The sequence below is a fragment of the Zosterops lateralis genome, assembly GCF_965231275.1.
Source record: "Zosterops lateralis genome assembly, chromosome: 3".
Classification (NCBI taxonomy): domain Eukaryota; kingdom Metazoa; phylum Chordata; class Aves; order Passeriformes; family Zosteropidae; genus Zosterops; species Zosterops lateralis.
Genome location: NC_139764.1, coordinates 59,496,881 through 59,521,911, shown reverse-complemented (window position 1 = coordinate 59,521,911; position 25,031 = coordinate 59,496,881). Strand labels below are relative to the sequence as shown.

The 25,031-nt window shown below is 35.3% G+C and overlaps 1 protein-coding gene across 2 annotated transcripts in view; it reads left to right on the top strand.

The window, feature by feature from the left end:
• LAMA2 (laminin subunit alpha 2) overlaps positions 1–25,031 on the top strand; it is a 267,187-nt gene that overhangs the window by 168,753 nt on the left and 73,403 nt on the right. For both annotated transcript variants that reach the window (XM_083855998.1, XM_083855999.1), the window contains exons 32-38: positions 7,175–7,317; positions 7,845–7,943; positions 12,562–12,673; positions 16,044–16,206; positions 20,550–20,760; positions 22,238–22,354; positions 23,480–23,643. In XM_083855998.1, the coding sequence (XP_083712124.1) occupies positions 7,175–7,317; positions 7,845–7,943; positions 12,562–12,673; positions 16,044–16,206; positions 20,550–20,760; positions 22,238–22,354; positions 23,480–23,643 (1,009 nt within the window). The remainder of the gene's footprint in view (positions 1–7,174; positions 7,318–7,844; positions 7,944–12,561; positions 12,674–16,043; positions 16,207–20,549; positions 20,761–22,237; positions 22,355–23,479; positions 23,644–25,031) is intronic.

Genomic DNA, 25,031 nt, shown 5'->3' with positions numbered 1-25,031 from the left:
TTTTTTTTTTCCCACTTCTCCAAAGAATTCATTTCTTTTGTACCTCAATACCCAGAGGTGCACCCCTCTCTAGTATTAAAATGAAATGGTAACAACAAATTGCAAACATTTTAAAAGCAAATTGAAAAAATAAACAAGTGTTTAAAATGTCTGAAGGCATCAAATAATTCAAGAATGGAATGCATGTCTTCTTGGAGTGCTTAAAGAGGAAGATATTAGGCACAGAGGGTCAGGAACAATGCAGAACATTTTTTTGCCGAACCTAATGGTTGTGATCAGCTCTCAGACAGTCACCAGGACTTAGAACTAATCTTCTAAGGAATTTCATTGAAATAAGTGCTTTTGCATCAATCCTGAATAACAGGTAGAGATTATAGATTACTGGGAATATAGATATAATTGCTTCTATTTCTTTAGTATTAACAACATAGCATTGATTGATTGATTGATTGATTGATTGATTAAAAGTGTAGTTTACTTAAGAAAAATAAATTTCTAATGTCCCTGCAGTATGATGTAGTTTAGGACTTGATTCTGAACTTAAGCTCTATTTTGAACAGCAAAATGATTGCTACTGGAGTAGTAAGTAGTCCCTTTGCTGAAATAACTATGGTTTGAGTTCCATTTTCTGGTCTATGTGTCAAGGAGAATTGTAATTGCGAGTTAAGTCCATAAGTGTTACAGCTACAAAACTTTAAAATAAGGACTATGTTTTACAGAGTGGCATCTACATGAAAATTACCTCATTCTTCAATATCCTGAATAGCTCTTACATTATTGCCAGTATTATCTTATTTTTCCAATCACAGGCACGACTTAGTATGGTTTTTTATTAGTCTTTCACCTTATCAGTATTCTAAAAAGTCTTTTGGGTATCCAGTATGACAGAGTTTCATTGTACAAAACAGCCTAAGTGCAAGTTATCATTTATAACGGTTTTCCAATTTGTTAATCAGGTTATTTCATTGTGTGGGTAATAAGGTTAAAAATCCTATTTGTGAATAGAAAAAGCTGTTTGCAGGCAAATGAAATTTTCCACCTTTTTGCTTTGAAAGATGTCATTTGCTATAATCTCTGATTTAACTGCAACATATTTGAATGTGAGTGTTGAAATATACCTACACTATCTTTAGTGACATTTTTACTTTAACTAAGTAATCACTTTTCACCATAAAAACGTGTGCACATGGACATTTCATTTGACCACTAGAAGTGAGCAATCAAATGAGATTTCTTTTCTTTAGTCATAAAGATAAGAACCACCTATAGGAACAGATGGGATGTACTTTAAATCTCCCTATCACAGGAAGTAGTTTTTTACTGTTGATACCATATCAATAATAACCATATCATAAATTGCAAAAGCTGCAGTTTAGTATTTCAGTAGATATTTTATATGCCTGTTAGCTCATGCTGTATGATCTTCCTCTTGTTTAAAAATTCCTTGACACCCATATTACTCCAAACCTGCCTTTGCTAATGCAGTACCCCTGATCTGATAGAAAATAAGCCTGATCAATAACCTTGTAGCTTGTGGTTGACACAGGTCTGTGGCAAAGGCAGTGTGGCTAGCCTAGATTTTTGGGAATTCCCCGTGGTAAACAGTGTCTGGTATGTCACAGGCTTCAGAGTGCAGCTGTTGGTTAGAATTCATTGCTGCAGCCCCTAATGGGCTTTAATAGTCCTTGTCCTGTCAAAGAACCATTAGAAACACCTTTAGGGCAACCTTGAAGTTTTCCTTCCTTGCTCTCAGAATACTGAGCCATTCCAATCTGAGTTTAATGCAGCTGAGAATTTGATTCAGTATACAATATATTTTTGTTTTCATATATCAACCAATTGCAAAACACTCAGTAAATTCCCTTCTGACCATCTTCAGTTGTAATAAACCTTAAAAGTAAAAATAATAATACTCTAAATGTACAGAAAATTAATTAGTGTCAAGAGCAGAATCCTAGTTAAAATGAGCTGAATGCATGTACCTACTTCTGTTCATTTGCAGTAGCATTTCAACTACTGCAATTGCATTGTACCCATCAGAAGTGTGAAGAACCCCTAGTTAGGTGATAAAGTGGTCTAGCTTAAAGAAAATACATTCAACTACAGTCACCCATGTTTGAAAAAGTATTTGTAAATAGTGTAAGACATAGTGTGATTAAGCTGTCCTGTTAGTATGGTAAAATTAATGCTTAAGAAAGTGAAATTTTATTTTGGATATTTAAAAAGGAATAAGCATTTAAATAATGAATTTTTTGGCAAATTCTGTAAAAGGTCAACACACAGTATGACCTGAAAAACCAAATAATGCATATTTAAATCATATCAGAGAGGTATTTTAGTCAAATTATTGTAATGCATTCTTCTTTAAATATAACATTTAGATTTTAACATAGCCCTTATCATAAATATTCTAAAGATTTTTAAAGTGAAAATTTTTAGTGAAAAGGTGGGGGGAAAAAAAGCAAAGAGGCATGTTCACAAAATTTTCTGATATAGCTGAAAATCTGCTTTACTGGGTTCTTACAGGTTTTTTTCATTATGTATCATTTTTCAGTTACTTAGCACATGTGACTGTTCAGTGCTGTGTTATAACACTTATATTTTAGAGAGCTACAGGTAAAATAGAATATCTATTTATTTTGAAAGCCACTACTTAAAGGGGAAAATTTCACTTACTGATAAATAACAATGGCAAGATAATTATAGGTGCATGGCACAGACAGAATTCCATTCCCATTATATTCTTAGAACAGAACAATTTTGTTTTCTTTAGGATGCCATCAGGACATGAAAAATTATATCCAAAAAGTAGATTTATTTTTTAATAAGTAATACAAGAGTATGCTCTACTACACGTCATAAAAAATTCTCATGGCTAGTAACTAGATTATTTCCCCAGCTAAAGTAACTATCTATGTTGTCCTATACAGATATTCATAATACTCTGCTGATGAAAACTTTCTTACAAATTTTTGGATTCAAGCAAAACTTTGTAGGTTCATTTCCCTGCTGTTTTGAAAAATTCAGTACCCAAAGAATAAATAGTGATGGTTAGAAACTAATTTTAATAATGCTGCCAGCATCCTTGTGTACTGTCAAGTATGGGAAAGTTCTCCCGAATCTTCTCTCAGATTTTGAATCAAGCCTGTAGCAATCATACATGTCCTTAGAAATAGTAATCCTATTGTGTGTTTTCTGTTATACCTTGTGCCATTCCACTTCAGTTGTAGAGTTTGTAGTACATAAAATGAAGCCTAGATGGCAACGTTATTGAAACAATGACTCTGCTCACTGCTGTGCCATATTTCTGGAACAAAACGATCCTGGTGAGAACTTGGTTTTATTGTTGTGTGGCTCTATGTATTGTATGACAAGTCAGAACTCCCCTTATCTGTCGTAACTACAATGGAGATTTCAGAATAACAGGTCTACAATGTTTCGAGCTGTGTTGCAACAAACTACAAAACCTTTCCTTGGATGTGTGCTCCTGTCACAAGTGCTCCTTGGGGTCGAGTAAAAGCCTAAGTGTAAAACAGTTGATGTGACTGAACAGGAAGCAATCATGACACAGGGAGATCAAGCTGATATTTCATTGTTAGGAATTTTTCCTTAACTCAGTCTTGTGGGGCAAAAAAGAGAAAAAGATCCTCAGCCTTGCTGCAGTCAACAAACTTTCATCTTTATGTATTTAAATATCCAATATTGGTAGAGAAGAAATTTATATAATGAGATTCCTTTAATACCAGGTCTTGAGCATTTAAGTATCTGCACTCAAGACTGATGCTTGCAATGAGAGAGGATTTTCCCAGCTGTCAATCTCTCCTTCATCACAGTCCTACACCAAGAAGAACAAGGGAGCTCTCAGTCACTGGTCTTGGCAGAATCAAGGTTTTCCCTTTAAAAAAGTGAGGAGCTCCCTGATCTCAGCCAGTCCAAATTAAGAACTAGGCAGAGATGCTGTCTCTGTCAGAGGTAGGTCTTGTAGAATCTGTGAAACAAAGCCTCTCTCAGCTCTTACACAGTGCTAATTCAGCAGGAGCTGAGAGCCTTTACAGAATGAGCTGAAAAGAAAGATCCCATGTTTAACACTACATCTATGAAGCCTTGGACTCGCTTTTTCAGTGTTCTGAGTTTTGCTGTGTGTCCGTGTATCTCTGCTGTAAGAAAAGAATTAAATTTACATCCGCGTTGGACAACTGCTTCTCGGGCTGCATGGGCTCAATTAGGACATCCCTGCTTGGCCTACAAGCTGATAAGCTAGCACTTGTTCTCCATTTTTGTGATACCTGAGCTCCTGTTGAATTTAGTCCCACACTTCTATCTTTCACCCAACTCAAGCAGTCTTTAAGTTCAACTATTACTAATATGTATCAGAACCAGCAGATGAGGATTTCTAGATAATAAAAATCAGAAATAACCTGAGTAGGTGTTTTAGACCCTGATCTGGATGTCAGATATTTTGGAGACATATTGATCGTGTAAACTACCTGAAACCAGCAGGAGTGGCAAGGAAGCTAAAGCTTTCAGCTTTCTACTGGGGTCTGTTTTGGAAGGCACAGGAATGCTATTTTATTATTTGGGGTGAGACAAATGCCAAAATGGGAAAAATGACATAATAGCCAACAGATTAATGAGCTAACAGCAATTTAACACTTTATTTGAAACAACAGGAAGCTGATACTGAAATGTTGCTGGGGATGGCATACCACCTCCCATCAGAGATTGCATGGTTGCCCTTAGACAAAAAATGTCCTAGTCATAACACAGCCTTCTGAATCTTCAGAAAAATGAATATATTAAAGCAAAAATGTGTCAGATAATCAATCAATTGGAGGAACACATTGTGACTTAGACGTGTTTCTTTTATTGCACATTATCTTTCTTTGTAAGATGGAATAAATGGTTCGATGTCTGTAAACTTAAAAGAATTTCTTTTGGCATGCATACTTTGGACGTGCTTCTTACAAGAGGTAAGTCAAAATCCTTAGAGACTTAGTGTGCATGGAAAAGTGTGGTGAAAATGGAAAATGCAGCAATTTGCATTAATTGCTTGTTGAACTATTGTAATATTGATTGCATGATTTGCCTCTGACATGCTTGCACTGCTGTAATGATCTGAATTTAGTGCTGCATTTGTTAATATTAGACACAAATTTATCCTGACAGCTTTATAGATAGACACAGAAGTATTTAGTCTTGCAAAATACAATCATGCTCTTGAAACATTTCCTATAGCTACAGTACATTACAGACTGCATACTGGAGTAGCTTAGGCCCGTCTCACCTACTCAGCTGTGGTCTCACTCAATGCAGCTCCTCTTTTCAACCTGATTATTGTGCAAGAGGTGTTAATTTATACTGAACGCTCACTTATCGATTGCCCACTCATTGAGAATACTTCATATCTTCATGGGCTGTTCTTTTTTTTTCTTATTTGTGTAAATTGAGTTTGTCTTTAACACATAAAAAATTTTTAGCAATTTTTTACGAACCACTAGGAAAAGTTTGAAAGTGAATAGATTTCACTTGTTTTCATAAGCGAAATAATATATGAAAAAGACCAAAACCAAACCCCATAGCAAAAACTGAACTATAAAGGCCCACTCTTTTTAGGTTCAAGATCACTTATCTTCATCCTGCAAAATGATTATTAGGTCTCCTTACCGTCTTGATCAGCTACAGAACAGGTGTTTGTTATATAAAACATTATTTGCTGTAAAACTTGTTTTTCCTTCAATTCTCTCAGGCTTCTAAAGGCAAGCACACAGATGGCAAGAACAGGGATGATAATAAGTTGGAGGGGAGGTTGAATTTCATGTAGGAGAATAAATCAGAATGTATCATGCCCACAGTTATTGACTCTAGTTCCAGTGCAGTTCAGTTTATGTAACAAAATACTGTGAAATAGAAGGAAGAAGTCTGCAAATGGAAGCAATGAAAATGCAAAAGGAAGTCTTAAACTAACAGTGGTATCTAGCTTTCTACACCCACTTCTTACTATGCTAATCCAGCATCTACCTTGTCTCCTTTTCAATCACCACTTGAGTTTCATGGTGTACTGAAGTAGTTTACTTTTTTTTCCTCTTTATTTGACTCTACTCTTTGTCTTTGCTATATTGAACAATCAACAGAATAAGAACCGTATTTAGGTGACTGTGAAAACTTTAATGAACTGAAAAGATTTAATCTACATGAAGAATAGATTTCAGGGAAAAATAAGTGAAAATTACTTCTCTTTTCTACAAAAACATACGCTTTGCCTAGTGGGGTTTTTTTAGCTATTAAACTGCCTAGCTTTGCTGAAATAAATAATTACACACTTGTAAAACTATAGGTACAACTCTTCATGTCTCTTAACTTCACCAGTGAATTCATTGTTTCTCTTTTTGCTTCATCTCCTGAGATGTTTGGGTTTGCCATTTCTTTATGCAGAGAAACAGAAAGGTATTCCCACAAATCTATTCTAAAGGATGAAGAATTCTCCTGTCTGCTGCATAAATGATACAAGATGAGAATTTCTTGTGATAGTTAATCGAAAGCAAAGGGGTGGGGGGAATGCAAACTTCTTTTGATATATGCAGCACATAACAATATTTTTCATCCTGAAGGATATTTACAAGAAAAGAAGCATACATGAAAAGCTTATAAGCTGGTTAGTGAAGAGAGGTAGGGAAAAGCATTTTGTTTTAAAGAAAACTCTCAGTATTTTTACCTGGATGCTTTCAGCTGTCTGCATCACAGGTTTAGTATGCTTGGCCATGCTGTTATATGGAAATTTTTTAGGCTTTTTCTTGCATTCAAATCCATAAGCATACCATGTTTCTTACAGTATTCCTTAGATTTTCCAAATTGCATGTCTCGAACTTCATCCAATTTACCCATATAATTTAATATTTTATATTGGTTAGTCCACAGTGGACAACATTAATTATTTCCTCTTTTTGTGAGGTAAGCCTATCAATTTTGATCTTTGTGTCCACTACTAAGTCCTAAGCTATGATGTCTTTCCTATTCCTTAGTTGTTGTTTCCATTTTTTCTCACACTACACATTTGGGGTAATATGTATGAAATTAGTGTTACCTCCCACAGAATTGCATGTGTGCCATACAATATCTAAATCAAACGTCTTAAATGTTTAGCAGGAAGAAATTAACTTTATTGTTCTTCCCCCAGCTTGTGATAATGAATGCACAGGACTCCTTCTCAATGACCTGGATCGGCTAAACCAGATGATCCTGAGTGTTAACCTTAGTGGTCCACTGCCTGCTCCATATAGAATGTTGCATGGTTTTGAGAACATGACACAGGAATTAAAGGTATGGTTGGAAGTATTTACATATATAAATAACAGTGCTTCAGTACAACTGTCCTTCATTCTATTCAACCATACAGCTGTGAGCAGGTTCAGGGAAGAAGAAAAATTCAAGATTTAATTATTTCAGGCTCACTTTGGTTGATAAATAAATATTACAGTTTTGGGTTTTTTTCACTTACTTTAATAAATAAATCTTGCAACAGTAATTTCTGAACATATGTGCAAGGAGTTATGTGCATCAGGCATAGAAAAGTGGTGTTGCATACAAATAAAATAATTTTCATGCTGATGGTCTGTGAAGTGGTTATGTATTTTATATACTGGATGTTCCCTGCCATACTTACAAGTTATGTAAAGTTGTCGAGATTCCTGAAAAAAGCCTGTTGGATGAATGTGACATGAGTCACTGACAAAAGGGATTGCATATTGTAATGGAAAGGAAATGTTTGATGTCTTTTCTCTTCAATATTTGGAAGCACTGACATCCATTACATAGAGATTTTCACTCTCCCATCTCTTTCCCAACAGCATTTGCTTTCACCTCAGAGAGCACCAGAGAGATTTCTTCAGCTAGCACAAGAAAATCTGGATACCTTGGTGACAGAAATGGATGAACTACTGACAAGAGTATGTCTGTGATCACATTGGGGTCTATGGCTTTTGTTGAGGCTGCATAATGACAGAAATCTTCTGAATATGCATTAAACATGAATGAATAGATGAATTATAAGATGTTTCTCACTCTCAGTGGCTAAAATGGTGGCAAGTCCTCTAAAAATCTCTTTTTGCGGGCCACTATATTCACACATATTTTCTGCAAAACTTCCTAATAGAGTAAGAAAGCTTTTTCACATCCATACAGTTCACCCAAGTATGATCTTATCAGGAAAAGATGACACTAAAGAGGTGTGTGAGTTTTGTTAAATATATGTCTTCTAGATTTCATTTATGAGCATAGTTAATATCTTCTGGATTTCAATAGATGTGCTATGTACTCTTTTTATTACAAAAGTTTTATTTCAATATAGACCTCATTTTGGTCAGTAAAGACAATCGCTAAGAAAATAATATAAATTGTGCCACCTAGTGGAGAAAAAATAGGGAATGAACCAGCCTCAGTATAAATAAAGCTGTCCACAGCACATTGATGTGAAGGACTACCAAAAGTCATGCTTGCGAGTTAAAAGAACCAAATAAGATGTGGAGTACTGTACTGATCAATATACACCTCAGAGAATCATATAAACTCCAGGCATCATGTCTCTAAATTGTACATGGCTTAGGAGATAAAATTCTCAGAGAAACTGTTTTCTTTGTGTGGTTTTTATTCAATTTTGAAATGGGTAGTGGGTAAGAAAACATCTGAAGTGTGTTTGCATATGTAGTTATCTATCTGTACATATCAACATTGTGAGAAAGCCTGCTTTTTCACTTCTGTTTGATCTTTTAATTTTCTGCAAGAAGCAACTACAGTAGTTTAAAGTCTAGCTGGAATTTTAACCCGTGTCAGCTATACAAGCAGGGAAGGTTATATTTCTTCTATTAATATTTCTCAATTTTAGGCTAAGACAATTTTTTTTCCCCTTGTAAAGTTGCTCTTTTTAATATCCTTTTCCAATTTCCTCTATAGAGATAACCAAAAAGAATACAGATTCTGACCTTCTGTAGACAACTCTTGGAAGGGAAAAACATATCAAAAGTGTGGTCTTAGGGAGTTATTGTGGTGACCACATTATCACTACTCCCTTTTTGCAGTTTTTCATCATTGTGATGACTAAGTAGCCTTATGTTTTCCATTTATCCTTACAGAGTTGTTTGGAGTAGTTTGGAGTGTTCTGGGGTTATTTTTAAATTTGGGGACTGGCAACTGGTGGCAAGTCCTATTTTTCTCCTTCTGTATTTGTAAATAAGAATGTGTTCATGTATTTGTAAATAAAATGTGTTCAAGGCTCATTTCCAAATGAAGATACAGCTGATAACTACATAATGGCTGGCACTTGGAGTACATAGTACTCCATAGATACCATTTTTTTTCCCTGTATCTGATTTGCAGGCTCACTGTATTTTTAAAGTGAAAGCAGTACTGATGAAGAAAAAAGCTGGTGAGGATTGATGAGGACTCTATTTCCATGAAAAAAAATTCTAATAATTTTAAGATAAAATATAGAAGACAATAGTATTTAGTCACTACAAAACTTTGGGGGATTTTGCTTCTCTGTGGTCTCTTCTACTTCAATGATCTTTTACTTCAGTGCAGCATTCCTTTCCCTTCTTTTACATTACTGTGTGCTTCATTTACTTTGCCATATAGAAGCTCCTTATGTCTTTCTTGCACTAATTATGCTCACATTTGCATGGACATTCCCACACCTACCACCAGAGGAAGGCCTGATATCTTCAGTTCCCTTCAGTTCACTGCATTTCGTCAAAACCCCCACTTCTCTTCTAATTAGGTACCTTCAGAGCATTCAAGAAAGATGGGGATCAGAATCACTCATCTTGATTGAAGTGCTTCTTTTGTCTTTGTAAACTTCTACCTTTCTCCCAAAGTACTGAATTTCTCTGAATCAAAAAAATCTGGAAGTATTAGCAGAGGCAACTTCATCTGCAATAGCTGGAAAGATTTGGAGAGAGAGCCAAGAACTTCCATCTGTACAGTGATGTCTGTGTTTACACCTCCTTCTGTGGTCTGCAGCTCACTAGCTGGAGAAATTCTGGTAGGACACCCTCCAGATGCTGTCTAGAGGTGTTCTTTAAGGCTTGATTAAGTCCTCAGACTAAATAAACATAGAAACAAAACCAAAACAAAAAAATGTGCATAGTTGCTAATACTTGCTTATAGTTTAAATTGCTAAGTGGCTATTCCAGCCTGGAACAAAGCCTTTTGTGGAACCTCCATCACTAAATAGAAGCTGTGGAGATCACCAAAGCATGTTCACTGTTCTCAAATACTTTCTTTGCTGACTTCTGTGGCAGGGATCTCCTTTATGCCAAAAAGTTTTATTTGTGTCCAAATAACTTCTTGAAGAATCATTGCAAACCCTTACTCTGGGTCCAGTCTGCCTGACCCTTAATAGCAAGTTTTTTGGGCCTATTTAAACTCTAAGAAGACACTGAAAGCTGACCTTATAGAAATGGTGAGCTGTAGTAATTGGATATGTAGAAAATTATTAGAACCTTATTAACAAATGAAAGCATTTAATTAGCCATGGAACGGCCAGCTATAGTATGAAGGATGCTTGCCATTTAATATGGTTTACAGAATTAAAGCTAGACCAGATAATGAAGCAAAAGCCTATTTTTCAGCAAAGGAAATTCTGTCAAAATACAGAAGGCCTTCAATGGACCTGAATGGGATTTAGGTAGTAAAGAGAGCTGTCACTGAAAGGAAATGAAAATTGTTCAATGACAGATTAATTTTCACAAAAATGTAGAAGTGCTATTCAGTCATAAATAGAGAGGTTAAAGTGGCCAACTTGAATTAGCATGAATGTGGAAAGAGTAATCAAAACTAAGAAAGGAATATGTAAGTTATAAAACACCATTTGTAGCAAAGGACTAGAAATATTATAGATGATAATAAAATTGAATGTGAATATTTGAAACAAAACTCAAAGAATAAAAGGCTGCTTGTGGAGGATTTGACAATAAATAATAAGTTATTCTCAATTACAGGAAGAATTAAATGACGTCAGAAGTGCCAAGCACGATTAGAGCAGTGGTCCATCAAGTCCATTGGAATTTTTGTCCTTTTTCTTTCCCAATTGCCTCTTGCAGCTCACTGTAACAGTATTTTAGTTCTATATCCGGGCAGGTAAAAAGGGTTTGTAAATCTTAGAGGAAGTAACCAATAGTATGGTTAAAGCTCTGTAACTGTGAAAAGACATGTTCTTCTACTGATAGAGGGATGGAATAGAACAAACTTTCCCCAGTCTGTGCAGGTTCTTAATTCTTCCTTTATATTTCTGTTTACCTGAACCATTTTCATATAAATTACTTTCAGTGTAAATTACTTTCAAGGTAAGTACTCTGAAGTAGCCCAAAATTTTAAGTGGAGTGATAATGCCAGGCATTTCATTTCAGAAACCCAGACGTAAAGTACCTTGAGGGCTTCCATCTAGAAGCTAATCAGGCAAAAATAAATGTGTTTGAAGTGCTACTATTTCTTTGACTATTACTGAAAACTGTGGGGTTTTTCATAAGAGAGAAACAATTTGTGCAGTTCCAGTCAGGGAAAACCTAAGCTCATTTTGAATTATTGACCTTCTAGCCATTTCACACACTGGGAAATTCATAATGCCCTATTTCAATATAATTTTTGGCTATGTAATCCCTAAAGAAAAAAGCTAGGGTTTTATTGGTTTTATTTGTTGGAATTTTTGGGGGTTTTGGTTTGTTGTTTTTTTTGTTTGGTTTGTTTTTGGTTTTTTTTTTTTTTGCTTTGCAGTACAGCTCAACAAGCTTTGTGTCTTGAGATGTTTAGCTTCTTTTTAATAAAAAAGGATCTATTTTGTAAATGGGGACATTGAGAGCTAAGTACAATATCCTAAGACAGTTCCTTTCCTCAGCATGTAATTCAAGTCTGCAGCAGATGTCTTTCTTTCTGCTACTGCTGTGATTCAGTACAATTATAAAGCATTTAGTAACAGAAAGCTAAAATTTTACTAAGCACCCCAATACATTATAAACTAACAACTTCAAGCATTAGAGCTGAATAAAACTACTCTTTATTTTTTTCCTCTCTTTCTTGGTCAAATTCATATATTGATTTAAAGTTCTCCTTGCTTGTTGGAATGAACTGTCTCTTTGAGAATGCCTCCAGGGAAGAAGCAAAGAGGTCATGACACCTTGCTGCACTTTGTCAATTGAAAAGTACACAATTGTGAAACTATGGAAAGTATTCCCTGAAGAATCTATTAAAAGGTTCCAAACAGCATTTCTTTAAGCAAAGATATTATTATTCAGTGGATAATTTCATCCTGTCTCCATTGATGTGCTGCTGCACACAAGTAAGGTTTCTAAGAACCTAAAATAAAGCCTTCCAATTTCCATTTAAAGGAAAAGGTAATAAAATTTAATTGTGTACTTGAACAGAGCATTTCATTTCCCATGCATCTGATCAATAATTCATTGATTGCCTCTGGCCTGAGGAGAGTTTTGTACATGGATTCAGCCAGTAGGAATATAACATAGTGCAGCCTTGTCCTGTTCATTAATTGTATTTTCCCTGAATTTGTATCACCAGGCTACCAAGGTGACAGCAGACGGTGAGCAGACCAGGCAGGATGCCGAGAGGACTAATGACAGAGCGAAATCTCTTGGACAGTTTGTCAAAGGCATCCTCCAAGCTGCTGAAGGTATTGGAAAAAATCAAAATACTTGAGTTGTTTCTCCAGAAAACTGGAGTGTGGTAGGGGAAGAGGGTCTGAGAGACAGTGAGGAAGATTTTACTTGCTGAGAAACGTTGTGTGCTTAAAATGTTGAGTGAAAACAAGGCAGTAAGCTGTCTTGAAATTTTTCTTCAAATCTGTGTATACAGTTTATATAAACACTTAGTGTATTGGTAATTATGAACAAAGACTAGAAGAAAACTGAGCATGTTCCTTCAGGATTTTTGCAGTTATCTGAAGAGCTATTATGATGAAATAAACAATCAAGGCTTAGTTTGTTTATTTTCAAATCAGTTAAAAATATGTATTGGTAAAAAAGTTTGATGTAATTTTAGCACTTGGTACATTAACATTTCATCTTAATTTACCAACTTTACTTCAAAAATGCATTTACTTGTTGCCGTTAATGAACATCTGCTGCTTGGAATTTGCAAGTGACTCCTAACCCTACCTGAGCATGGAGCCAAAGCCAACGTTCTGTATTCCATAGACTGATTCACTGCACTTACACTGCAGTGAATACTCATGAGAAAAGTAGATTCTAGATGGCCTTAAGAAGCAAGACCTGTATATCTCAAAAAGCTATTAAATAAAGATAATTAAAGATAATGGCTGAAAAATATTAAAATAATTTGCAAATACAGACAGGTTTTTTACTTGAGAAAGACTTTTCAGTTCTTTCCTCCTCCAAATGTTCACTGCAGTACTGATTTTAGTCGCTGAAGTATTTCTTTGAAAGAGAAATCTTCCACTTTTGTCCAAGTGCTATAAAATACATTTTATACTGCCTTTTGTGTAACACATCCTGGTATGTGCTTTGGAAGTGAACCAAACAGCAATTTAGGATATCCTTAGGACTTCTAGCTTTATCAAGGAAAAATTGTGGCAAAAGCAACAAGAAAAAGTGAGCAATTTTTATTTTTTTTTTTTTTTTTAAACAAAAGACCATGTTCCTCATATTTCAGGATGAATTTGGGATGATGAGCAAAACAAAATCTTTGATTCTACAAAGTTTATGCCTAGTGTTTGTAACCCAAATAAAAATTTCCTCAAGCAGGTTTAGCAGTAGGAAATACTGAGTTAGAAAACATTGAGGGGGTGAAATAAATTTATGCAGTATCTTAGAAGTAGATAAAAACTTTAAAATCAATGTGTTTATCTAAAATCAATGTGGCCAGGTTAAAATTTTAAGAACACGTGAAATACAAGAGCACAGGATTGAGAGATACCTTGTTGGTTAAGACATCCACTCCCCTACTATCAGAAACTTTCTAAAGCTCCTCTTCAAAGTAATTTCTACAAATACACACAATCTGGAGAGAAGGCAGTTTCAGTACTCTTCATAATTACAATAGTCCACATTTCTAGCAAAAAATATTCATGTTTAGTTTATCATCATGTTCCCTTGCAAACCTCACTCTTTAGTTCAAATTGATGTTTTTTCTTCTCCCTAGTATTTCTCCTCCTTCTCCCACAACCCCACTACAATATTTGCCGAGAGGAGTCATATTCCACTTTGGCCCCTTTTTTCTAGACTGAATCACACAAAAGAGTGTTCTCCCAAATCTCCTACTCACCTTCATGTAATTTCCCTTCCTCTTCTGAAAATTATACCCAAGTTTCTGAACCACAGGTAAAAAGCATGAAATGAGGTTTCTTCAGTGTCTTGCTGTTCAGGAGAGTAAAACTTGCCTATTTCAGCACTCATAATAATGTCCCAATAGCTTTGTTTTACAGCTGGGTGCCACTGGTGATTCATAACACAGCTAGGTTCTTCTCATTCATGCCTTTTACCTAACTGACAAAACTCCTCATTAAAAGTGAGAAGTTTGTAGTGATTGGTTCTAATGACCATACTCTGACTTAGCCACTTCTACTGAGTTGATTGTTGACATTCTGAACTTCTGAGTAGCTGTACCTAATTTTCCTTCTTAGCTGTGGAATTTCTCTGCTTTGCAGTTCCAAGCCTTTGTCTATGTCAGTGCACCCAGATCTTTTGTCACCACTGGACTCTGATATTTGCATTCTACCAAGACACAAAACAAAACATGATTAGGAGAAGATAAAGATAAAACTGGGCACAATTTTTTCTGAATCTAAGAAAAGCTTAGCTGACATATTCATTTTCTCTTTTAAGGTAAATATTTAGGGAGGTCACTCATTATTTTTTAAATAGAATTTTTAAAAAATTAATATAGACCTATTCCTGGCCTGAGGTACCTTAGTAATGATACATAATATAGTACCTATGGAAATCATCCATGATCCATTTGAGCAAAGTGTAGTCTTTTTTCCTCACTACCCCACACAAAACCACTCATTATTAAAGATACAAATTTAGTTGAGTTCTCACTTCAGTTCTCAGTTCTCACCAGCTAATCAGAGACATCATTAAATTAGAATTTTTGTCATAATTTGCTCTAAAACTATGTGATCTGTGGATGAAATAGTAATTTATTGAGGTTTGAAAGACTGATTTTAATTTCTTTAATTAAAGTTGTAATTTTAAATGCTCATAAGTACTCCTGTGACCAGGAACAGTGCCATTTCAGAGAAATCAGTTACTTGGGAGCTCTGTACGTATGGAAGGGCAGCGGTACTTTTCAAAATTGAAGATGGAACTGATTGCCATAAATGACCTAGTTGCTTCTGAGTGTGGGTATTACAATATGTTGTGGTGTGCTATGGCAGAAAGATTTTAGTCCATCCTTGAATATGATGCCGCGTGTGCAGCTCTATTTGTTCAGAATAATTCAGCTGTTCCAAACACATTTACAGTATATATTCCAGCCTTCATATTTTTCTTTTTTATTCTGGGTATCTTCTTCTAAATACATGAATGGGTTTAGACATCTGTGGGTGTCTTTCACTGCTCTTCTGCTTCATTTTCTAAAATTTCACAATTGTTTATTCTTCCTAGCACTCTTAAGTCTGAATGCTAAAAATGAGGTTCTCCAAAAGTAATTTAAGCATAATTTTCATTGCTTGTACTGCCTGCTCCTTAATTCTACAAGCAATATAGCAAACTATCTTCTGCTTGTTTTGAAAGTTCAATGCAAATTCATTCTTTCAGGGGAGGAGGAGGGGAATAATGTGTTTCTTATACTGGGTATAAAGACTTCTTTAATTATTGTGTTGAAAAGTGAATTATAATAAAAGGTTTGATGAAACATATATTCCTTTCTCATTTGTTACTGATGAATGCATTAACCATCCTTTATATTTCACAGCAGAAATAACCAGTGCAAGTTGTGTTCCACTTGCTGATAGAGTTGACAGCTTCTCTGTTGTTTTAAATTATTAGCTGCTTACATAAATATACTTTGGTCCCCTGCAGCTGCAAATGAAGATGCTATAAAACTGAATGAGACACTCAGGACTCAAGACAAGACTTTGGAGAAGAGTCTTCCAGAACTGCAGAGTGAGGCTGAAGGAATGGTCATAGAGATGAGAAATAGAGATCTCAGTATGCAAGAAAAAATAGCTCAAGATGAGTTAAAGTGAGTAGAGAGACCCTTGTCTTCATCTTCCTAGTGACAATGTCTGACTCTAGCAAATGTGATTGCCATGTTTGCCAATCAAGTTTTCTAGCTGAGGCTTACAGAAATGTGAAAGAAAGCAAAGTCTAATAGTTAATATCTGTTGATATAGCATTTGCATTTTTGGAAATGTTTACATATGTGGAAAGCAATCCCTAGGAAACCACTTCCCTGCTCCACAGGTACCAGCAACATTTCTAATTGAATTCTAATTTTTCTCAGTTTCTTTTTAGCTTCTGCTTCAGATGTGATGAATGGCTCTTGTACTAAAAATTTCATCTGGAAGCTTGGGATTTCTTCCTGGAAAACTAGCTGGTCTAACAAAAATAATAACCACCCAAAAAGTTTGTTCAATTGTGTAGACATTAAAATGTATTTTGTCATGTTTAGAATAGTGTAGGTCAGAATAAACCATCTCTTGTGGCATAGTTCAGAAGCCTGACGTTTGGCTGTTTAATTATCTATAAATAAATGTATATATATATATATATAATTATATTGGCATCAGTTTATAAAGCATTATGCCAAATGCTGAAAACTTACCTGATTCAGAAAAATACTTGTCTTGAAGTTAAAGTTCTGGTAGTTTGTTCCATCTGTGTGAGTAAGATCGGGCATATTTCTAGAGCTAGACTTTGCTTAGCTGTTTACTGGTGCAAATAACTAGCAGGGAATCCAGCTGAGCAGCGACATGGTCCATTGAAGTTGTGATGGATCCGAAAACTGTCTAGGATAAAGTTATGCAGGCCTGAAAATGTCAATTATCATGTACGTGCATACTGTAAGGAGATGTAAATGGAATACAAAATTAGCTGAGGCTTGCAAGCGGTTTATAATCAGATTTGCACTGCCTATCTTAGACTTTATAAACCAGATCATTTTCTGGAAATCCTGCTAGTGCAGTATTTCTTCCCATAACTTTGATATCTTTGCTTTCTGTTCTCTTGAGGAAGAATATATTGCAAACTTATTTGTGAGCAGTGTTTTATTGCTTTTTCATCTGATGCCACTGAGCCTCTTCTATGCCTTCTCTACTCACACACAGAAATAAACCAGGAAAAAGTGGGGATGAGAAAAATTTAGCCAAACCTTTGAAACTGCTGCCTGCAAATCTAGGACTGGCCTTTCAAACAAGATGTCATTAGTCCTCAAATGTTACAGCCAACATGAAACTGTCAGACTATGAAGAAGTAATTTTCTACTCTAGCCCAATAGCTAGAGTAGAAAATGCAGTAGGGTTTTTTGAGGGAAAGAACTTCTCTTCTTCTTCCACTCCTCCTGTACAAAGTGAGTGTTTAAATTTCTTGATACAGAAATACATTTTTTACTAAGAGATACATTAATATATGCATTGATTTCAATTAACGTTCTTGGTTCATCTTAAGGGTAGGTTTACCTCCTTATAGGCAGTCATTGAGATCCAAGAAATTTTGGCAGTCAACTCAACAGAAGGAAAATTAGTCACTGTGCATTACAGTCTGGGGAGGAAAGGACCTAGAGATGTTGTTTTCTGAAACTGCCTGTTGAAAAAAAAACTTATAAAACTGTTTAAATAATGTAGTAAGATAGTGGATAAGATACACTCTGCAAGGAAGAAGAATGAAGAAAAATTAATCATGCTTAGAACTCTGGAGGTACATGTGCATGTGTGTGGATCGCTATGCTCCACACATGTATGTATTCTCTACAGACCTATATTAAATATTTACTTTTTGAATAAAGTTAGGCTCCTGCAAGCCTCATAATCACTTTAAAGTAGTCAGTCATGTTTACTCTTTGGTGAGATGTCTTTTGTCCGTGATTGTATTCCGTTCAAAAGAATTTTGTCCAAGAACAGAATGACAAGATTCAGTGGATTCTCTCCTATGTTTTCAGTGAATTCTCAAAATTTAGATGAAGACAGATGAAGTAAAGTCTTCTTGCTTTCATAGATGGCAAAGCTTCTCTTACATATGCAGTTTTTTCCCTTATTTTCCTTCACATTTTTCAAATCCAGGCTCTCACTGCCTTAATGTAGTGAAATGGCACATTAGTCAATAATTTCTCTGTAAAAAGAGCGTATAGAGAAATGTACCAGTTGCTGTTCTGAACTGCCATGATTTTCATATTTATGAAGTAAATCTTTCACTATTTTATAACATTCCTTCATGTTTTCTCAGATGTCACTGGGTTGCTGTCAAGGGATGCTGTGAGCCAGAATTCTTTCTTTCTGTTTAGTATGCTGAGTGGCTTTATTTTTGTGTGACTTTTTCTTTCGTGAATTTGTCTGATGGCTTCTGAACCTCTGTGAATTTCTATCATCCTCTTTCCTGGGAGAATGAATTGCATAACTCAGCCGTACAGTGTTGGAGGATATGCCTCCTGTATTTTGACATTGCTTCCTGATGTTTCTGGTTTTGTTTTTTGAGAGACATTGGACAGTTAATCACCTTATTCATGCTATTCCTGATATTATAATCTTTATTTCTTCTCCTGATAGGGCAATTCTAACATATTTAGACTCTCATATGCACTTGATGGGTTTTAATAATTTTGTCATCAGTTTCTAATCTTGTTTGTTCTCTTGCACTCACTTAGAGCATCCAGACCATCCAGCATTCCATGTGTTAGGCCAGATCTGTGATTGTTTATTCTACAGCATCAAGCATTTTCTATAGTTTTTTTCTTTTTCTAGGATGGTATCCAGTGAAAGTAGCACAGTTTAAGTGTATAAGAAAGTGTTTCAAGAAATGTGGTGCAGTCCAGTCACACAGAAATTTTAAAGCAAGGAATTACATGGAACAGATTGCCTCATACTTCATTAGAAAGAGCAGAGGGAAAATGCACAATAGATCAATATGAAAGTGTTATATTTAGAGCTCCAAGGAAGAGTTTTGAGGTAGACTACTGGATGGATAAGTAGTTTGAACTGTGCTATGAGGTAAGGCAATAAAAGGGAAATCCATCTGGTTTGTACCATTCCTCCAGTACTGTAGAGTCATAAGGGTGTCAAAATTTGCCAGAAGTGTAAGACAGGAGCTTCTTATAGAAGAATAATGGAGGAGGTATGAGAGAAATCCTGAATTCCTTTCTAATCTTCAGTGACAGGGTGCCAATATTGGGATTTAGGTTCTGATTAAATATTTTGTTCTCAGGAGTTGTGAATTCAAAATGTGAATAATTTTTTTCATCAAAATCAGAGGCAGAATTGATGGGGGAAAAAACTCCAATCAATCTCAGAGAATCCCAAAGCTAAGATAACAATTTGACTTCCCTTGCCTCCACTTCAGACCCTTCATCTAAATTATGTCCAGTATCAGCATATCTTTTCCTCCTTCCCTATATCTTTTTGGTGTGCACTTATTTACATGTTTATTGCAGGCCAAATTGCAATGTTTTTTCAGAAAATACAGTTCTTGTTTTCCATGCTTTGGCATAATGAAACAGGAAGAAAAACTTAATCTGTCCTAGGTGGAAGCATGATAAATTTCTTCCATAGTTGTTATCTATCCTACATATTCCTGTTTACTTAGGATTTTTCCTATCTCTAAAGAATCATTTTGGAAGAGCCTAAAGTGCCTCTTCTTTTTTTTTTCTTGCCCTTGACTGTATCATTGGATTAACACAGTGGTGTTGCCTTGTGTGAAACTGATTTGAGGAAGTATTCCAGTCCCTTAAAACTGGGGTCAGCAAAATCTATTAAGAATATACCAGAATGTATTTTAGATAAGCAAAGTTTTTGACTGCTGGAAGTCATAAATCCAAGGATTGGGATTTGTTGGGGTTTCTTTTAATTTCATCAGAAAGCATTTGTGATTTTTGACTGTCTAGTCTAAAGCAGTTGTCTGCTTCAAGACAGTTTGAAAGTGGGCATATCTACAAATCACCCTCAGTTCAAGGTAGGAAACTAGTTTGTGTCACATGTCACATCAATGTGAGTGAAGGAAATCTTTTAGACAAGTTGAAATGTTTCAGAAAACCTCACTTTCCTAGTCAGATCTCAAGAATGGAAATCAACCAAATCAATCAAAAAAGGTTAAAAAAAAAACGATAGTCTTCAACAGAATATTTGAATATATTCTGCTTCATAAGTAGGACCTTAATGGAATTTAAAAACCTCTTTTAAGAAAGGGCTTAAAAACAGCTGTCCTTACACTTTATTAAGCATGTGCCATCTTGAAAATTACTTTGAGACTTAATTTAATTTCATTTAATTTGAGATTTAATTTTTCTATTTTAATAATTTACATATTATTTAGACTATTCAGATTATTTGGTGGAGGGAATACAAACTCTGTATCTTCATGGGTGGCAATGTATTCCAGGAATGCAGAAGACCTTTTGGACAAGGTGAAGAAATTATTTGGTGAGCCCAGTGAGAAAAATGAGGATCTCAAGAACGAGGTCCGGGATAAGCTAGCAGACTACCACAGCAGAGTGGATGATGCTCGAGATCTGCTGAGAGAAGCTGAAGGTAAAATTTGGGAGGCTGATCGTTTATCTGCAGTCAACCAAAAAAATATGACCATGCTGGAGGTGAGTGCTGACAAACTTTATCCTCGATTACTTGGATTCTGATTAAAGACTGAACTTTTGCATGATTAAATATTGAAACAAAAATATAAGCAAAACAAAAGTATGATTAAAATATAACTAAGTATGATTAAAATATAACTATAGCTGATGTAATTTCACGGGAATATGTTCCTCAGAATGAGGTAGTGCACTGGCTTTTAAAAGTAGAATTGCTCCCCTGCTTTATTGAAATAATACCATCTGTTTTGTGGAAGGTACACTGGATTTATTATTCTGTGGGAAATTAAATTCGTCCCAGTATAAATAGTCATGTAAAATTCAAATCATGTACTCAATATTTAAATAGGAGTTCCGTTAAAATCTTTGCTGTCATATATTTGCTTCAAGAAAACTTAGACTTTCATCTCCCTCTCCAACCCCTGGGAAGAAGACTGAAGGGGGTATGTGGATATTACAGAGTAATAAATCAAACTCTAGCCTCAGTAGTTAGTAGCTGTTATAAATGATCTCACTCATCGAAGACGGGTCTGCTTGTGATTTAATTTAAATTGCAGAGACTTAAAGAGCATATTATACTGTACATTAACAAGCATTTAACCAAGACATAAAGAGCAGAGTCAACCTAATGAAGATAAATGTTTCAACTCTGTATCTCGGTGAGCTTTCACCTCAAGTACGATATGAGGTTAGAGTTCTGAGACCTCTGTTCTCAGCAGAGATTCTGCACTTGATTGAATTAAGGAAATGCAGTGATGGGACGAATTTAGGTGATCTCTGTTCTGTGCATTTTCTTCCCAAAAGTGAATGGATAAAGGTTGGAGAAATTACCTGCTATTTCAGTTTTTAAAATATTCTCTGCATCACTGTAGCAGAGTGCCTTTACAGCAATCCTACCCACGTCTGCCATGGCCTCATATCAAACTAATCTGTGATAATGGATCTTGAACAGGAAATTGCCAATTCTTTATTCAGAAGTCCATCCTCACCATGCAATATGCAGTAGTTTTACTAGCTGGATAAACAGGAATCCGTAGGTTACTCCAAACCTTTTATTTTGCACTAAGCAGCTATTGACATACCAGTGCATCAAGGTAGGAAAGCAGCAGAATATTTTTATAAATTTTTCCTTCATAGTCAGAGGTGATTTACAAAATGAGGAGATTACACATCTGGGTAATGGTTAAGATTTATAACTTTCTAATTAATTTTGCAGCAGTACTTCTGCCAATTACCTCTGTTAGAGAGCAACAGAAACCCTGCCACTTAGGAGGACAATACACAGCTGGGGATAGGATGACAAAGGAAAAATATCTCACATGTGCTTTATTGTTGACACTGTCTCAGCTCTGAGAGTTCAGAGGGTTGCAGAAGGGGCATTGTGGCATGGTGACAAAATTAAGTCTTATACCGAGATATTGGGATTTGAACAGTTCTAGTAAACAACTACTCTTCTTCTTTGTGTGAACTCATCCTATAGAAAAGGAAGCAAGCTGTAGAAGATGGCAGACAAGATGTTGAAAAGACACTTCAGGAAGGGAATGACGTCCTTAATGAAGCCAATAAACTTGCAAATGAAATCAGCATAGCTGTAGAGGTGAGAATTTTATCATCCTTACCTGAGAATTAGTACAACGAAACATCATTATGGAAGCAAAACAGATAATTAAACACCTAATTTTTCATGTATTTATCAATATTGAAATATTTTAGTTGCAATAATTCTTTTTTCTATTACTGTATGGCAGAAAAGCTAGTCTAGTGTATAAAAATTAATAACTTGGAGTTTAAGTGATTTGTTGGATTACATATGAGTTATCACATAATATTTTAGAGACTCTGCCATTTATAAATATGGTGTTCTGATTGTAGTACTGACTTTATCTTGAGAATTACAGATGCAGCAGACCCATTCACAGTCTCACTGCAATTCTGAAATCTAGATATAGATTTATCTGCACAAAAGCTCTGTGTAGTAAGGAAACTTCAGAATTACTTTATTGCCTGTAGCCACAATTTTAAGTCTAGACAGATCAGGGAGAGGATTGAACTCTCATTTTGCATAATATTTTTGAAAATTCTGCCTTAAAAGTTTTATCAACAGTTTGAGATCAGTGTCTTAGCTACAAAAAAAAGGTATCTTGGAGTATCATTGGTTCTGAATATATTGGCAGCATGCATTGTAACTTGCCATAATAAATGGAAATATGCTCTTTGGAGAACTGGAGAAGGAGACACAGTGAGACAGCTTTTTGGAACAGGAATGGCAAGTCTTCAAAAATCATAGTTCTTACTGAGAAGCTTGAATAAGCAAAAAGACATTGTAGTCACTCAAAGGGTCCTGAAACATGAAAGTTCTGCCACTTACTAGTTATTATTGTGGAGCACAGCAACAGTTTAATACAGCTTTGCATGCATCAATTAGGAAACAAATCGAAATTAGAGTTTATAAGCTTTTAAACTGTACAATTCCTTAATTGTAAAAGAAAAGCTTCTACTAAGCTCAAGAGAGACAAGTAGTTCTTGGAATATTGTTTATCTCCTCTCTGCTTTCCAGTCCAACCATTCCTGTTACTCTTTCTATACTAGTTCCCTGAAGTTTTAATGCATGGGTAAGTTGAGATAATAGCCCACAAGGAAAGAAAAAACACCCTTGTGTATAGATAATGCTACAGAATGCTTGCATTCAGAAATTTAAAGGCTTTTCTTTTGCCATTTTCAGTATGTAGAAGGTGTTGCAGATAAGATACAGCCAATGTCTGATCAGCTAAAAGATAAAATAGATGACTTATCACAAGAAATTCGTGACAGGATGCTTCCAGAAAAGGTGTTGCAAGCTGAGAACCATGCGGGCCAGCTGAATGAATCATCTGCAGTGCTGGATGGGTAAGGCAGACATTCACTGGTAATACTAAAATCATGAAGCAGGTTTGCAAAATTGCTTCACAGAACTTGAAGGGCATTCTTCTTCTTTGACATCTGTCACTGGGGTACACAACTAACCAGTGATGTGTAGAAGTATAAAACTATTGAGTTAGTCAATTTATGTATCTCTTGTAAACCGTTTCCTACATCTTGTGGTGTTTATAGGCTGCATGGACAGCAAACAGTGCCCTCAGATGCACCGATAACACAGTTTAACTTATCATATGTTTACTGCAATGCTGTGAAAAATATAGAAATCTTCTTCTTAAAGAGCTCACTACATGTTTTCATGCACATTTGTTTAAAAAAAGTTCTATTTTTTTCTTTTAAGATGACCATTTGGTAGGAGACTATTATTTTGATGCTAATTTTTTTACTGCTGGAAATGATGGACAGTAATAATTCCCCTACCAGCTTCAAAACACTCTCCCAGAAAAGTAGGTGTCCTGAACCAAAATGGTTAATCCAACAAGAGAAACTTCAGTTTCTATTTACCTCTATCACATTCCTAATATGAGAATTGCAATGCCCTTCATTTATATGAGCATCAGCTCTTTCAGAAGAATGATACTATATAACTCATATAAAACAAGGGTTACTTGGGGTTTTTTTTAAATTTTTGGGGAAAAAGAGAGGAGTGTCTCTTGTTTTATTGCATTCTATGCACTTAAGAAAGCAAGCCATAAATATTAAGTGTAATTTGCAATAGTAATACTCAGAAAATAGACCGTGGAATTCTGTCTGTTGGACCAGTCCCCAGCACAGCTTCAGTGTTTCATTATTTTATAAAAGCACTGCATGAAAAAAAGAATAATTTTTAAACATCGACAGCATGCTACCTTTTTGCTGCTTATATCTTTTAGATCTACCTGAAGACTTGAATATCCCAAAGAATTGTGAGCAGACACTTAACTAAGTTTTTTGTTACCAGCATCTGTAATTTTGAGGAAAAAACCAGAAATTAGCTCTGATACTTGCAAAATTACTAGGCTTCATTTACAGTGTAGTTACACTACTCTAGATACCAGTGTAATACATGATTTGAGGTGTGCATAAACTAATGATAGCTGTGGTTTCCTGGGTAAAAATGAATTTGAAAATAAATTACTTTAGTGTCACACCCAACTACATATAAATATCGGAATACATGGAGGGTTGTCATGAAGGAACTAAGAAAGGAGAGAAAATATAGACAAAAAATAAGATTGTGCCTCCTAATCAAATGTTGGCAAGACATACTTTGAGACAGAACTTTTTAACTATTCAAAAGTGACCCTTTTTTATGGGTGGTTGTATGTGCTTTGTCTCTAATGTAGGTGACAGCTTGGCCTCTAAAGAAGCTTAGGGGT